The sequence below is a fragment of the Myotis lucifugus genome, unplaced genomic scaffold (assembly GCF_000147115.1).
Source record: "Myotis lucifugus unplaced genomic scaffold, Myoluc2.0 scaffold_340, whole genome shotgun sequence".
NCBI lineage: Eukaryota > Metazoa > Chordata > Mammalia > Chiroptera > Vespertilionidae > Myotis > Myotis lucifugus.
Genome location: NW_005871388.1, coordinates 789,281 through 807,153, shown reverse-complemented (window position 1 = coordinate 807,153; position 17,873 = coordinate 789,281). Strand labels below are relative to the sequence as shown.

General features: G+C 37.5%; 1 protein-coding gene across 9 annotated transcripts in view; it reads left to right on the top strand.

Moving 5' to 3' along the window:
• The first annotated feature begins 236 nt into the window (after nt 1–236).
• Nucleotides 237–17,873, top strand: part of HACE1 (HECT domain and ankyrin repeat containing E3 ubiquitin protein ligase 1) — an 82,932-nt gene continuing 65,295 nt past the window's right edge. For 4 of the 9 annotated variants that reach the window (XR_002832203.1, XM_014466440.2, XM_023764595.1 and 1 more), the window contains exons 1-5: nt 237–286; nt 1,709–1,798; nt 2,452–2,556; nt 8,946–9,021; nt 14,076–14,207. Coding sequence is in view for 6 of the 9 variants with exons in the window: in XM_014466440.2 (XP_014321926.1) it covers nt 258–286; nt 1,709–1,798; nt 2,452–2,556; nt 8,946–9,021; nt 14,076–14,207 (432 nt within the window). In the remaining 3 variants the exon portion in view is untranslated. Of the gene's footprint in view, nt 287–1,708; nt 1,799–2,451; nt 2,557–8,945; nt 9,022–14,075; nt 14,208–17,873 lie in introns of those variants that run through there. The other 5 variants (XM_023764601.1, XM_023764596.1, XM_023764598.1 and 2 more) reach the window with 4 other exon arrangements.

Here is a 17,873-nt window from a genome sequence, read left to right as displayed (position 1 = left end):
GAAGCTAAGAAGTTTTGTGGTGATGTAGAGGGAATGAGCATTAGAGAGGATAAGAAAATATGCATTGCAAATTTTGCAATACCTGTGGTATTCTTCACTAACCTTAACTTTTTACCTCTTCTCACTTTTTATGTGGAGTTAAGAAAATTTTAAGATAATTTTAGGTATTACCCTTTGGATAAAGTCTGAGATAAATGAATTCTTTTCTGTTTTTTTTTTTGTTTTACTCAGATAATGAAACTGCTGTTTATACATTAATGCCAATGGTTATGGCTGATCAACACAGGTGAGTTCCTATTTTACAAATTTATACTTTTTGAGAGGTATAAATTTATCTAAATGTCGTGTACTAGTATACACACATGTACGCATGCACACGTGCATGCACACACACAGTTTGTTCATAGATGTTGTCCTGGGGCAAGTTATTTAACCTGTTATAATTTTCTGTCTGTGAATTAAGAAAAAAGATTTTCTGAGATCTTATGGTAAGAGATTTTCTAAATGAATGGTCAGATATTAAGTCAGGTATTTGGTTGGTCATATAAGGTACAGTTATCTGACTGTGGGATGAGGTGTTTACACTTGCAGCAGACAGCTCTGCTATGGTTAACCATTAGGTAATTTGGTGTAGTGAGAAGAAAGTGAAGGAAAACTATATTTTGAAACAAGTTTTTTGCTTTAAACTTCCTATCTGATATTATTAAAATGTGTTTTTTTGTCTTTGATTTTCTTATTTGGACAAAATTAATATAGATGGGCTCAGGTTTCTGCAAGGGAAGCAGCCAGCCCTACTCTCCTTATTTCTCAGTATTCTAGGGGAGCCCGGCCGGTGTCATTCAGTGGTTCAGTGTTGACCTATAAACCAGGAGGTCACGGTTAGATTTAGTCATGCCCTGTCCAGATTGTGGACTCCATCCCCAGTAGGGGGAATGCAGGGGGCAGCTGTTAGATGATTCTCCATCATTGATGTTTCTATCTCTCTCCCTCTCCTTTCCTCTCTGAAATCAATAAAAACATTATATATATATATTAGAAGCCCGCTGCACTAAGATTCGTGCAATAGGCCTTCCTTCCCCTGGCTGCCGGCACCCGTTTTCCTCCGGCACCCGGGACCCAGGCCTTTGGTCCGGCTGCAGCGGAAAAGCCAAGCTTCAAGGCTTGGTTTCTCCCCTGCGGCCGCTTCAGTCTTCAGTCTTCAGTCTTCAGTCTTCAGTCTTCGCTCAGTGCCTGCGTATGCAAATTAACCACCATCTTTGCTGGGTTAATTTGCATACTCCTCTGATTGGCTGGTGGGCTTAGCGGAGTGACACCAATTTACATGTTTCTCTTTTTTTAGTGTAGGTAGAATATATATATATGTATATGTGTGTGTGTATGTGTATATATATATATATATATATCTCCTAAAAAGGAAGTTATGTTTCTTAAAAAACATTCTAAGGGGAGCTGAGGACTACTTGGATAGCCTCAGAGCAGATTACACAGAATGCAGACAAGGAAACATTCAGCAATAGTTCATATGTCAGAGCAGTTGGTTTTTGGATGCCATGCTACACTTAGAAAACAGTGCCCATTTTTTTGGTTTATGTGGGATAGAATTTTTTAAATATATTGATAAGAGTAACTAAAGAGCTATTAACTCTAGATCTTTGTTTTTTAAAACTTTAAAAAAATGTATCAACTCTTTTAATATTCTTTTGTGTAGATCTGTTTCCGAACTACTATCAAATTCAAAGTTTGATGTTAATTATGCATTTGGACGTGTGAAAAGAAGCTTGCTTCACATTGCAGCAAAGTAAGATTAAAGCTATTTTGAATTGAACTCTCGTCTAGAGTAATGATCAGTAGTAGTAGGATTTGAATCAGTGTTGGCCCAGGGTAGTTATGGAGAGAAATGAGAACAGACATCTGAATGGTTCTTTATATGTTAAGGGCATAGTGTGCTATGCTTACATTCTTTACCTAAATATATTTTTAACCTGGGGATTGGACTCTAGTCTAATATCCACTGTCTTAGCTTGTTCTAGATCAAAGCAGAATATGTTAGGCACTGGGTTGTCTTTTTTAGAAATACTTAGACTCTCATTCATCGAAATTTTTCTTTTATCCAACCAATATGAGATTTTATATGCTAACTAAACATGGTCATTGGCCTTATACAGGGGTGGGCAAAAATAGGTATTCAGTTGTGAGTACATGAAACAGAGTTTATTCTTGTGTTATTATTTATTAGTTATTGTATTATTTTCCATAGGAACAACTGTAAACCTACTTTTGCCCCATCCTATATTTTAAAGTAGAGGATATTTATTATTTGTGACAGAAGTCATCTTTTAGGTTAATATGGACCTCAAAAATAATGTGTTTAATAAGCTTTTTGTTCTTTAATTAAGCTATATCAATTTGGCTGTGTTGAATGTATCTGATCTATTTTTAATATTGTTTTAGTTGTGGATCTGTGGAATGCTTGGTTCTGCTGTTAAAGAAAGGAGCAAATCCTAACTATCAAGATATTTCAGGCTGTACACCACTTCATTTGGCAGCTAGAAATGGGTAAATATTTCGTTTTCTTAGGTAGATTAAGTTGTATTATTATTATTCAAGGCACTCTACATTGATTTGATTTTTTCCCCCTGTATTGGTCTTGGGTCATTATATTTAATTGTTAAATAACTATCATATTTAATAATTTATGAAATTGTTTACCGATATTTTTCTTCTTGAAAATATATGTGTTGAAGTTAATTTTTACTTGGTTTATAGCAGTGGTTCTCAACCTTCCTAATGCTGCGACCCTTTAATACAGTTCCCCATGTTGTGGTGACCCCCAATTTCATTGTTACAAATTGAACATAAAGCATAGTGATTAATCACAAAAACAATATGTAATTATATATGTGTTTTCTGATGGTCTTAGGCGACCCCTGTGAAAGGGTTGTTCGACCCCCAAAGGGGTCGCGACCCACAGGTTGAGAATCACTGGTTTATAGTGACATTTTATTTTCTGAAAGGAAAGGTTTTTGCCTTAAAAGGTATTCTTTTTCCTGCTAATCTCTTGTCACAGTTTATTCCATGTTGTATTTTCCAAATTGCTTATTTAGTTAATTTTATTTATGGAATTAAATGCAGATTAAATGTTGTGTGTTTTTTCCCATTGATTTTAGAGCGAGAGAGGAAGGGAGCGAGAGACAGAGATACAGAGGGAGAAACAACGATTTTTTGTTCCACTTATTTATGCATCTGTTGGTTGTTTCTTGTATGTACCCTGCCTGTAGATCAAACCTGCATCTTTGGCGTATCCAGTTGATGTTCTAACCAACTGAGCTAACTGGCCAGGGCCAGAGTAAATATTATTATATCCAGTTTATTCATAGTAACTATTTGAGAATGAGCTATACTAGATAGAGTTAGCTTTGTTTTTTATTTTATTTTTAAGGATGAAAGTTTTTTTGTTTCTTCAAAATATTTTTATTGATTTTTAGAGAGAGAGGAAGGAAGAGGAAGAGAGAGAAAAACGTTGATGTAAGAGCCGCACATCGAACGTTGCCTCCTGCACGAGCCCAGTGCATGAGACCATACCCAACCAACTGAGCACACTGGTCAGGGCATGGAGTAAGCTTTCTTGATTACTCCTGTCAGTGCCAAAACTGCTTTTCATTTTAGTTACAACAAAATGTTTCCTTAATAAATAATGTGCTTGCTAGCCCTCTTTTAAATTTTTAATTAAATCAGCATTTTTCCATTATGAAAGTATTATTTCCAAAATGTGAATATAATTTTTGCCTTTTCCTGGTAACTCTGGTCATCATTATGAACATCATTATGTTATTGTGTACTGTTTTTAAATCCTACTATACTTTTTATGGGTTTCTCTCCTTTTTTGTAAAAAATTTTAGATGTCACATCTCTGTCTGCATCTACCACTATTTATTACTTCTTAAAATTCTGTTTGACTGAGAAACCAGGTAAAAATGATAGGAATTATGTTCAAAATGAAAATAAGTAGTTTTTGATTGTGAGTTTGAGGACCTTATAAACATTTTTCTAATGCTATAAAACTTCTTTATGAAAGTATATTTCCATGTGTCTCTTCTTTTGTTTACTCTTGAAAATATTTTTGTTTTCTGTTCTGAACTGGGATTCTAGATAGGGATATGGGGCTAAAATTGTCTACTGCATCAATCTGAGACAAATTTTTGCATACAAGGATTAAGGTGAAACCCAAAGAACAAGAACTTCAGGGATGTCTAGGTTGGAGTGGAAAAGGCATATAGTCCTTTGACCCTATCTGGTCTTCCCCATTTTCTGATTTGGCATATGAACTAGTTTAGGTAACAGCTTATTGTTTTTTTAATACTTGGCCACATTAGGTATGTTGTAGGAGGTCACCCCCTAAATCATAGAGTAGATTATTTATTTACTTGCTGAATTAATCTCAGGTCTAGATACCTTATCCCTAGTTCTAGTAGGATAATAATAAAGGTCTGTGAAAAAGTTACATATAGAAAATATCTCAGTACTCTGTTTCAAGAATCCTATCTAATAATAGACAAAGATGGTAATTGACCGTACCTTCGCTATGCCTCCCATGGGCTAATCAGCGTGATATGCAAATTATCCACCAACAAAGATGGGAGCTAATTTGCATATTGCAGGCAGGGCGGGACAGCGCGAGCCGCCATCCGGGCCTTGTGTGCAGCCCCGCCCCCAGCTGGGACCCCCGTGTGCCGCCTAAGCCCCGCGCCGCCTAAGCCCCGCCCCTAGCCCAGACACCATGGCAATTAGAGAGCAGGAAAGTGCCGCCCACAGGGAGCACCCAGCAGGGCTTGACCCCGGGTGCCCTGGCGATCCAGCGATCGGTGAGCAGGAAAGTGCGGCCTGTAGGTAGCACCCAGCAAGGCCTGCTCCTGGATCGCTGGCGGCCATCCCAGAGCAGGAAAGGGCGGCCTGCAGGCAGCCCCCGTGTGTGCCTGTTCCTGGGGTTGCTGCGGCAATCCGTGAGCAGGGAAAGCGCGTCCTGCAGGCAGCACCCCACCCTGGCCACAGCTCAAGGGAGAGTACAACACACAGTGGAGGCCAGGAGCCTGAGAGATCAACAGAAAGGGACACCTGCTCCAAGCCTCCACGGTGTGGCTGGGGGCAGGCCCCCAGCAGACACACACACACACACACACACAGAGCCTACTCTGAGCCTCCAATGTGGCTGGGGGCAGACCCCCAGTGGGGACACAAACACTCACACACACACACGGCAACTGCTTCGAGCCTACGTGGCACGGCTGGGGGCAGGCTCCCGCAGATACATACACACACACACACACACACACACACACACACACACACGGGACGCCTGCTCTGAGCCTCTGCTGCCAGACTGTGGCCGTTAGTAGGACATCCACTGAGGGCTCCCGGACTGAGGGGCAGGCTGGGCTGAGGGAACCCCACCCCCCAGTGCACGAATCTCGTGCACTGGGCCTCTAGTTGTAAATGAAAGGACAAATTGGTGCACAGCAGGGCCAAAATTGTAGTAGGAAGACTTAGTCATTTAGGAGACTATTACTTCCCCCCCTCATCTTTGTTGAGGTATAATTGATAAAATAACAAGATATTTAAAGTATACATTGTAATGATTTGATATATCTGTACATTGTGAAATTATTCCTTCCATCTAGTTAATTAACATATTCATTCACCATCATCTCACAACTCATATATTTATCTTTCTTTTTTGCGGAGGGGTGAGAACATTTAAGTTGGAGACCATTACATTTAAAAAAAAAGTTTTTATTAATTTCAGAGAGGAAGGGAGATTGAGAGAGAGAGAGAGAGAGAAACATCAGTGATGAGAGAGAATCATCCATCGGCTTTCTCCTGCAAGCCCCCTACTAGGTGTCAAGCCCACAATCTGGGCATGTACCCTGACCGGGAATTGAACGGGTGACCTCTTGTTTAATGGCTGGCGAGACCATTACATTTTTTAAAAAATATATTTTTATTGATTTTAGAAAGGGAAGAGGGAGAGAGAGATAGAAACATCAGTGATGAGAGAGAATCATTGATCGGCTGCCTCCTGCACGCCCCCTACTGGAGGTCAAGCCTGCAACCCGGGCATGTGTCCTTGACCAGAATCAAACCCTGGACCCTTCAATCCGCAGGCTGATACTCTATCCACTGAGCCAAACCAGCTAGGGCAAGACCATTACATTTTAAAGATGAAGAAATATGAGAGATACTGCATTACTCTCATGGCAGGTCAGTGAAGAGAAAAGGAATAAGAAGAGTTCATAACCCTGACATAATATCAATTTGGATGCCTTTCGTACTTAACTTTTTTTTATTATTTATTAAAAATTCCCTTATGACCTATGCTTCAATCTATACAAATTTGAACTCATAAAGAAATTATAGCAAAAAGCTATGTCTGAAAACATAAGCAGCTGCAGGAATTAACAAGTACTCAAGTTGCTTAGCAAACATTCATTGAGCTCCTCTTAAGTTGTACAATCGAACTGTGACTTACTGGTTCATAGGTCGACACTCAGCTACTGAGTCAGGGCAGCTGGGTTGTTCTTTTCTTATAAAAGATTTGTTCAGTCAATAAAATTTGTAGCTGTTGATTTGTAAGATTAATAATAATCTATAAAGTTTTATTGAGAATGACTAGCTATGTTTAGTATTGAGTTGATTAAAGAAATATGATATAATACATGGCATGAAGAAATTTATGATCTAATTGAGTAGTGATATATACACATGTATATTGTATGTACTAAATACTCTGTATGCCATATACTATCTATGTGAAGACTGTACTCATTTATTAATACTATATATACATAGTATAGTATATATAATATAGTACACATACACTGTTATGTATTTTTATGCACATAATTATTTATTCAACTAGATAATAAACTTTTATGCTATGGACTATATCATATTTCCTTAATCAAAGCATATATATATATATATATATATATGTATATATATATACACACACACACATATATGAAATGGATATTATATACACACATATGTGTGTATCACTTTATTTCCAAAGCATGAATTTTCATTTTATTATTTAATGAAGGGGACATTGAGATGAATACTGAATAGTAACTAGTAATGGATCAGGCTAAGATGAATCATTGTGAGCAAAACAAAATGGGTAGGCAGTTCAAAAGGGGCAAAGGACTTGAATAGGCATTTCTCCAAAGATATACAGATGGCTACTAAGCACATGAAAAGGTACTCACTGTCACTAATCATTAGGGAAATGCAAAACAAAACTATAATGAGTTATCATCACACTTATTAGTATGACTATCAAAGAAAAACAACAAAACAAAGCAGAAAGTAACAAGTTTTGATGAGGATGTGGAGAAATTGGAACTCAGTCCACTGTTGGTGGGAATGTAAAATGGTACAGGTGCTCTAAAAAACATTTTGGTGGTTCCTCAAAAAATTAAAAATAGAAATACCATATAATCCAACAATCCCACTTCTGGATATATACCCAATAACATTGAAAGCAGGGTCTTGAAGAAATATTTCTGTACCCATGTTCATAGCTGTTCACAATAGCTAAAATGTAAACAACCTAAATATGTATCCATTGACAGATGAACGGGTAAGCAAAATGTGGTATGTACATATTTTGGAATATTATTCAGTCTTAAAAAGGAAGGAAATTCTGACATATGCTAAAACGTGGATAAATCTCATGGACATTATGCTAAGTGTCTTTGTGACTAACATTAGGCCAGTCACAAAGAGACAAACACCTGTCTGATTCCACTTTTATGAGGGACTTATATAAGCCCAAATTTTAGAGACAGAAAGTACCATGGTGGTTGTGAGGAGCTAAGGGTAGAAAAGATGGGGAGTTATTGTTTAATGGATTTCAGTTTTCAAGATGAAAAGAGTTCTCGAGATGGATGGTGATGGTTACACAATATGAATGTACTTAATACCACTGAACTGTATACTTAAAAATGGTTAATATGCTATATTTTATGTTATGTGTATTTTACTACAGTAAACATGAAAAACAATGAAGTAAGTAGGGGGATGCATATACATGTATTTTATTTTGTGCTTATGTTTTTATAATTCATCTTAGTATTAACTTTTAAATATTTTATAATCATGAATGTAGGATACAACATTGAGACATGCTTTTGCTATATATATTATTCCTCTTTCATTAGGCTTATGTTATACTAGAGGCCCAGTGCATGAAATTCGTGCATGGGGGGCGGTGTCCCTCAGCCCAACCTGCACCCTTTCCAATCTGGGACATCCCTCTCACAATCTGGGACTGCTGGCTCCCAGCCGCTCGCCTGCCTGCCTGCCTGCCTGATTTCCTCTAACCTCTTCTGCTTGCCAGCCTGATCTCCCCTTAACCACTCCCCTGCCAGCCTGATCGATGCCTAACCACTCCCTTGCCGGCCCAGTTGCCCCCAACTGCCCTTCCCTGCCAGCCCGGTCACCCCCAAGGCCCTCCCCTGCCGGCCCGGCTCCCCTGCTGGCCATCTTGTGGCTGTGGGCGCCACCATCTTTGAGGATGGGGCAGTCAATTAGCATATCCCCTCCTTATTGGCTGTGGGCGCCGCCATCTTTGTGATGTGTGATGGTCAATTAGCATATTCCCTCTTTATTAGATAAGATTGCTAATGAAAATTACTATTTCAGATATTCAGTCAACAGTAGAAATTTCTCAGCATTTTGAATGATGACTGTCCAATGACATGAAAATCTTATTGTGCCTTTTCTTTATCCTATTATCTTTGAGTCATAGAAACAATTTTGTATATTATTTCAAATGTTATAGTGTTTATTTAAATACTGAAGATATGGATTGATACTTTACATAGCATAATAATTGTTATTTGTTTATATTTCTAGTATCAGTTATTTGTGACTTTCTTTCTTTTTAGGCAGAAGAAATGCATGAGTAAATTATTAGAATACAGTGCTGATGTCAACATTTGTAATAATGAAGGCCTTACAGCAGTAAGTGCTAAGAATTTCTTGAGATTTTTAAAATGCTTTTTAGAAATAACATTGAAGGTGATAGTAATGCAAAGTGCAGTACAAGTGTTTTTGCAAGTTACTTCTTTGTGATAATTAAGAAGATGCAGAATGATTTGAGATATAGTTCTCAGCTATATTTATTAAGAGAAGATATGGTCCACCATATTTCTTCTTTTTTCTCCAGTTTGAATGTATGCCTTTTCATTTGTTTTGAAGTCTTATTCCCCTAGCTTTTGTTATCGATTTTCAATGACTTTCAGTGGCCCCCTACTGGGGATTGAGCCTGAAACTTGGGCATGTGCCCTGACTAGGAATTGAACTATGACCTCCTGGTTCATAGGTTGATGCTCAACCATTGAGCCACATAGGCCAGGCAGTTGTTATACTTTGATCCACATAGATATTTTAGAGGGATGGTATAGGATATTTGAAGATATTGTTGAAATAAAAAATTTTAATCAAATTGTCATTATTTATTTTATAAGTAGAGCTAAAATAGAATTTTGTGATTATTGAGAAATTGTTTTGAAGTCATGACAGAAGATGTTAAGTTTTACTTATTAAATTTTACCTCCCTATTTGTGAGGTGATAGAGATATTAATTAACTGGAAGGTGGGAATCCTTTGACAATGTATATGAAATCATCACACTGTATACTTTAAATATTTTATAATTTTATTTGTTAATTATATTTCAATAAAGCTTAATGATGTGCTAGGTATCACAGAGGATTATAAAACTATGGAACTGTCAGCAGTCTGTCCTTAGAGCACTGTCTAATATAGGTAAGATAAAGTGTCCAATATTCGCATAATGTTTATCACATTAGTTTTTATCTGCTAATTTCTTCCACTCCTAAACTTTAAAGGAAGTAGAGTAGGACATTTTTAAACATCAAATTTTAACCTAAAAACTATTCATGTGCATATTTAAAGGGTCATTTGATTATACCAGGCTGTTATAGAAAAAGTCTCTATTCTTTTTCTGCCTGGGATCAACCTCAGTGTTCTCTCCTATGGGCCTGATTGGTGTGGTGTGCCTCCTTTTCTTGGATACTATTCTGGCTGCCAAGCATGTTCCTGCCTTGTCCCAGACCACCATGGTGGAGTTAATTCAGCAGTTGGGTTCATTGACCTCATTGGCTGAAGGAAGCTGGGATGGTGGAGATGTGTTGCTACAGAATTGAGTACTAGTCACCAAACATGCAGGGGAGTAAAGCCAAGCACTGCTGAGATGACGTAACCTTCAGTAGGGAGCCAAGAGCCCCAGGATTGTTTTTACAAAAGGAGAGAATCGTTGACTACATGCTTTCTAGGTTGGTCAACCTCACAAAAGACTCCTCATGTTTCTTCATTTGTTCTTTCAAAGGACAGTACTTAACTATATGCTAGGTAGGCACTTTGCTGGTGTGGGGATAGAGTAGTGAATATTTCTGACCCAGACCTTGTCATCTCCAAACACGAAAGTCAGCAGGTGTTGGTGACACATTGAAATGTCAACATAGGAGATGGAGAGCTATGGAAGAAATGGAGGGGGATCCATCCTTACCTAGGAGCATGTGAGCTGAGGCCAAGGGACAATTAAACATTGGAGTGTTAAAAGTGGTGGCTAAAAGAGTGTTAAAAGAGTTCTAGCTCTGTGGAATAGATTGTTGAAGGCTTGGAAATGAAAGAGAGCATGATACATTAGAACAATGAGCTTAATGTGGTATTCAGATACCCCTGGAGCTTCATGAGTACTTCCAAAGGCTGGTGGCATGTATATTTAAGGATATCACTTTACAGATCTTCAGTTTCTATGTTTCTATGTGCTCTTAAGATGATCTGCTCAAGAGCATCCCCTGGTAGAGAGCCAGCCCTTTCCACTTTTACCTTTAAAATCACTCTTCCACCACTTGTTTTGAGCAGAATACATTTTATACTCACCCATCCTGAATATTGCCAAGACACATTGTCAAGGATGGGGTGGGGCTAGGAGTAAACAAACAAACAAAAAAAAACCAACTCAAAATATTGGTGTCTGCAAAGGCTCTATCATTCATCACCCTTAGGCTTTTTCCTGTCTTACACGTATTGCTGTTACTGGTGAAGTATTTAGACTTGAGTTGCTTTATTCTGAATTCAGCACAATTACAAAAATGATGCAATAGGTGTGTTGGAATATTTGATTGGTTTGTCACCAATACCATCTCACAACTACTATCAAAGAATTCATTGCCTCTGAGGTAAAGTTCAGTGAGAAGCAAAAGAACATCAGTAGGAAATGCTGAAGTCAGTGGTGACTTTTTTCACCCCGCTGGCAGTCAGGGTGACTTTTAATCTATCTATTTTATTCATACTTATATCTACCTATATTTACCTATATTAGGAAATGGAGGAAATGGGCAGTGACTGCTAATGGGTACAGGTTTTCTTTTTGGGGAAATGAAAGTATTCTAAAATTGATGGTGGTGATCACACAACTCTGAATATACTAAAAGTCTATAGGTTGTATACTTAAATAGGTGAATTGTATGGCATTATGCCTCAAGTAAATACACATATACCTTATGACACCCTCGTCCCCCCCAAAATAAAACATTCTCTTGATCTTCCTCCCAACCTACAAAATTCTCATTCCATAGTGAGCTCCTCTCAATTATTTTTAATGGATTTAAACATTTTGTTTTCCCTGTATCTGAATGACATGCTAATATTGCTACCTTTTGAATTTTTCAGTTTTAGGCTTCACCTATTGATTTTCTGAACAATAAGATTATTGCTGTCTTTTTCAGCCTCTCATCCCATATCCCTTCATGTACAAGCACATTCCCTCAGACCCTTACAATAGAGTCACAATTTTAGTTATTTCATTTTTCAATGTTTTAGTTTTTGATTGTGTAAAAACTATTCATAGTTAGGTTAAGTTGTTTTCTATTGTTACTTTTCTGTTTTATAAAGCATTTTATTTTTCATGTAGTTAAAAATTGCATTTAAAAAATTGAGGTAATTGTAGATTCATATGCAGTTGTAAGATACAGAAAAACCCCCTGTATATTTTGCCCAGTTTCTCATTGATCACATTTTACAGGACCATAGTATAATATAATATCCTGACCAGGGTATTGACATGGATACAGTCTTACTCATTTCCTGTTTTACTTGCTTACTTGTACCCAGTTTTACCTGTGTGTATGTATGTACATATATTAAGTTTTATACAGTTTTATTACCTGTGTAGATCCATGGGTCCACTACCGTAGTCAACATCCTGAACATTTCCAATTCCACAAAGATGCCTTGTGTTGCTCTTCTTTTCTAATCACACCTTTCTCCCCCTTAACTCCCAGGCCTAACCCCTGACAACCACTAATCTATTTTTCTTTTCTGAAATGTTGTTTCAAGAATATAGACATGGAATCATAATGTGTGGAATTTTTTGGGATTGGCTTTTGTATACTCATCATATTCCTTGGAGATTGATTTAGATTTTTGTGTGTATCAATAGTTTGTTCTTTTATATTACTGACTAGTATTCCTTGGTGTAGATATACCACTGTTTGTTTAATCATTCACCTCTTGAAGGACAACTGGGTTGTTTCCTGTTTGGAGCTATTGCAAGTAACGCTGCCATAAGCATAAACATTAGTGTACAGGCTTTAGGGGTGAACATACATTTTCATTTCTCTGGAATAAATGCCCAGGAATGCAGTTGCTGGGTTGTATGGCATTTTCATGTTTAGTTTTCAAATGCACTGCCTAACTTTTCCAGAGTGACTGTATCACCCCACCAGGAATCTAGTTTTTCAGCATCCTCACTAGCATTTGATATTGTTAATGTTTTTTTTATTTTAGCAATTATGATAGGTACTAGAGGCCCAGTGCATGAATTCGTGCACCAGTGGGGTCCCTTGGCCTAGCCTGCGGGATCGGGCCGAAACCGGCTCTCCAATATCCCCCAAGGGGTCCCAGAATGTGAGGGGGCACAGGTCAGGTGGAGGGACCCCACCGGTGCACAATTGAGGTTGGGGAGGGATGCGGGAGGTTGGCCAGCAGGGAGGGACCCCAGGAGGGCTCCAGGGCATGTCTGGCCTGCCTCGCTCAGTCCTGATTGGCTGGACCCCAGCAGCAAGCTAACCTACTAGTGGGAGCATCTGCCCCCTGGTGGTCAGTGCACGTCATAGCAAGCAGTTGAGTTGCCTTAGCATATAATTAGCATATTACGCTTTGATTGGTTGAACGGCTGACCGAACGACCGGACACTTAACATATTAGGCTTTTATTATTTAGGATAATTATATCTCTTGTAGTTTTACTTTGCTTTTGCCAAATTGCTGATATTGGTGAACATCTTTTTATATGCGTTTTTTACCATTTGTGCATTTTTTACCATTTGTTCATCCTCTTATATGAAATGATAGTTCATGTCATTTGTCCATTTTCTAATTGGATTTTTAAAAAATTTTATTGATTGCTTTTTAGAGAGAGAGAGAGAGGAGAGAGAGAGAGAGAGAGAGAGAGAGAGAGAGAGAGAGAGAGAGGAAGAAGCAATGCTTTGTTGTTCTACTTATTTATGCATTCAGTGGTTGATTCTTGTATGTGCCCTCACCAGGGATAGAATACAAAACCTTGGAGTATGGAGTAGATGCTCTAACCAACTGAAGTAAAGAATATGGCACTCACTTTGTTAATTACTTTTTAATTTATGTTTGCTTCTGGGGAAGGAAAATTATTCAGTACCTTTTCTATAGAGGAAACCTATTTATAGAGTCCAGGATCATCTAAGAAGCAGACTATTTGGTGATCCTTAGTCTAAACTTAACTACTTTGAACCATGAAGTGCTTGATTTTGAAATACATGGTGGTGTAACCTACATCTTGATGCATATTTTTCCCCCTGTAAAAATATAGGAAAAAAATATATATATAGGCTTAAATTTTAATTTTAGTCTTTAGTGTGTATTATGCTCACAGTTGGGAAGTAATAGCATCTATCTGCTGTTTTTATGTGAAACACTCCTGCATAAATGCTAAGTAACTAACTGACTGCACAGATACACTGGCTGGCTGTGAATGGGCGGACAGAGCTACTCCATGACCTTGTACAGCACGTCAGTGACGTCGATGTTGAGGACGCAATGGGGCAGACAGCGCTGCATGTAGCCTGCCAGAATGGTCACAAGACGGTAAATTCAGCTGTGAAAACTTTAAGTTGCATGTGTTTATTTTTGAAAACTTTGAATCATGTAATGTTTCTCACTGTGCATACATAATTGGAAACATGAAGCATCATAGCAAAATCTTGTTATGACATTTTCTGCATCATACAGACTTTTGGTTAATATATTTTATGTGGAAAAAGGAATAGAAAATAGTGCTTTTAAATCTGTTTAAAATATTTGTAATTTGGATTTCAACTTCATTTTTGATTCATAGATTTTTAAATAGCTGAATATATCAAAAATTTAAATGTAGTATGTTCAGATATAGTTTTAACAATTATGTTTTGTTCTCAGTTTTACCAACTAAGTTTTTCATATTTTCTTTTATTTTTTATTACTAAGCCTCAATGATTGGGATTAGATATAAAGAAAGTGAATACTGACATTTCTTAAATCATTTAACTTGGGTTATCATATTTGTCTACTATCGCAGAATATGATGCAAGCACTAGAATGACAGTTGTTTTCTTTTTTTTTTTTAAATATATTTTATTGATTTTTTTACAGAGAAGAAGGGAGAGGGATAGAGAGTTAGAAACATCGATGAGAGAGATCGATCAGCTGCCTCCTGCACGCCCCCCACTGGGGATGTGCCCGCAACCAGGGTACATGCCCTTGACCAGAATCGAACCTGGGACCCTTGAGTCCGCAGGCCGACGCTCTATCCACTGAGCCAAACCGGTTCGGCAACAGTTGTTTTCTTTCAGATTTTAGGGTTCTAAAATCATGCATTTGTTTTATAGCAATAGTTTTCTGTTAATTCTATGTACAAACATTTGGCTTTTAAAATTCCTAATAGTTTTCTCTCATTAGGAGACTTTGCTGCCTTATATAAAGGTTGTTAGCTTACGATTATAAATGAATTTCTGCTTTGCTATAATTTCCTGGTTACTTTCCGGTTGTTTCCTCCCCCACCCCCGCCCCCGCCACACACACACACACACACACACACACACACACACACACACACACGCATTTGCTGTTATTGATAATAGAATGTTGCTTATTTACTTGCTAACCGTAAAAATAACAACAACAAAGACCAACCCTATACAACAACTTTAAAGATACAAAATTTGCTTGTTTGTATTTATTTTTTTGTATACTCTTTGGGTCTTACCTTTTTGTGGGAGAATTCTTAGTGGAGTCATTGGTTTTCTTCTCTGCAAACACTTTTTTCCTAACCTGGCTCAGGATATAGGATCCTACGTGTTTAGATGCTTTATGTATGACTTCAGTTCACAGAATATTTCACTTCTTTAAGATTGTGAGGCCAAGGTTGACATTGTCTTATTTAAGAGTTAGATAAAAGGAGGGATGTAGGATTCTTTTGATTACATGGAATTTTTCTGATCATCATTGTTCTTTTTAAATTTTTTTGCCTTTTATTATCTGAAAAGTAATCCAGTATTTTCAAGGAATATTTCTTCTCATTGTCTCAGAGTCCACACTATTAAATTTAAAAAATATTTTGTATGATAAAAAATGATCTGAAATATTCTACTCTTGAGTGGCCCAGTGTTTTTTTTTTTTTTCTCTCTCTCTCTGTGTATTTTCTATACTGGACTGTACTTTATTTATTTTTTTGAAATTTATCTTTATAACAGGTAAGTGGAGTGTCATGTACTGAGATTGCAAACCCTACCTGTTGTTCAGGAACTTGTGTAGGAAAAAACTGGAATTCAGATTAGGAATGATCTACAAAATTGCATTTTAGCTGCCTTGAATCAGTGAAGAAGCAAGAATTACATAGAAAATCTTATTTCAAAACATGTGCATTACAGGCTGAATTAGAAATTTAGAATTGCCTTCTGAAGTTATTGAAAGGTAGGTAGTATAAGTATAATATATTCCATATGGTTTGCAACTTAAAGCAGGTGTGGTAAAGTAAGGGAGAATTCCTCATAGCCAAATGCCTTTGAAGAATTATATTCTCAGAAGATTTATAGGGAGCCTGACTTTACTGTGGTGATGAGTTTTACAGGGTGAGATTTTGCAGATATAGTAGAGGAGGAAGTGTACAAAAAACCATGTTGACTGGTGGTTGATTGTATTAGTGAGTGAGATTCCATTCTGTCATAGTTGATCAGTTGTAGTTATCTGCAAGGATCATATACAGATAATATTTAAAACTGTTTTTGGAGTCATTGTATTCATCTTTAATCCTTCTTCAATTAGGGCAAGAAAGGATCTTGAAAAATTAGCGTACCTTCTAGCCTCCAGGCTGAATTGTATTTCTAAAAATCTGTGTTGACAGTTGTACTAATATTACCTGTGTCTCATAATTACTCATGTATTTCTGGTCTGTGTTCACAGTGCCATGGATAAGCATATCCTTTTATCTAGAGCTGAATATGATTTATTGGGTTATAAGATATAAGTTATTACTGGATAGGGATTATTGATTTTTTAAACTCTGTGTATCTTTCCATAAGTTGACTACTGAGTCTAAAATGCTTTGTCAGGTATCACAATTGGGACTTATTTTAGTGGCAAGTGAAAATGGCCTTTTTATTGTCTCAAAGTGGCCAGTTCTTACATCAAATCATTAACAGGTATTCAACACTGGTGTCCATGTAGATACAGGTTCAAGATTTCAGTTTATGTTTAAGCTGAAAAGCTTGCATATTGATTATGTATTTTTTATAAAATGAAATAGGAAACTTTAGAGGGGGAAAGAAACTCTATTTTAAAACATTTTTAAAAGCATATAATTTCTTTCAAATTATAGAAACAGCTATGACAAAGAAGTCCTCTGAAGTTTCAATCTAATCTCATTTTAGAGTAAATCTCAAAGGGGCATGATAAGGTTTAACTGGCTGAGAGCTCTAAAGCTTTGTAGAATTTGTAATTGAAGACTATATTTTTGCTCTCAGGCTAAGAATTACAGATTTACATTACTTTTTTAAAGTTAAAAGATTTGGTATATTCATTTTTGTCATAACTAAGAAATCGAGTAATCTTTGCTATGATTTCAAATAGATGCATAAATTTCATTAGCAGTAAAGGTCTCATCATCCTCTTGTTGGAAAGAAGTGGTTTCGGCAGTTGAAGAGTACCTTCCGATCTTTTATTTATCCTCGCACTATGATTTTAAACTACTTCTATTCCTATTTATAAGTGATCAGGTCAAAGAAATGATCATAACAATTTCTGAATAATGCAATTATCTATAACTTTCCTTAGGTCAGTTGTTAATTAGCTATATGATACTAAAATTATGGTTTGTTTTTCGATACTGATTTTGACATATCATTTCAGAGTTTGATTATTCAGCTGGCTTATTATATACTAGAGGCCTGGTGCACAAAAATTTGTGCACTCGGGGGGGGGGGGGGAGGTCCCCCAGCCCAGCCTGTGCCCTCTTGCAGTCTGGGACCCCTCAGGAGATAACGACCTGCTGGCTTAGGCCTGCTCCTGAGTGGCAGAGGGCAGGCCCAATCCCTAGGTGCAGCCCCTGGTCGGTCTCAGAGCAGGGCTGATTGGGGGAGTTGGGGCGCCGCCCCCTGTCATGCACAGAGCAGGGCGAATTTGGAGGTTGTGGATGCCACCCCTCAGTCACACTCAGGGTGGGGCGGATTGGGGGGTTGGGGCAACGCCCCTTGTTCACATTCAGGCAGGGTCGATGGG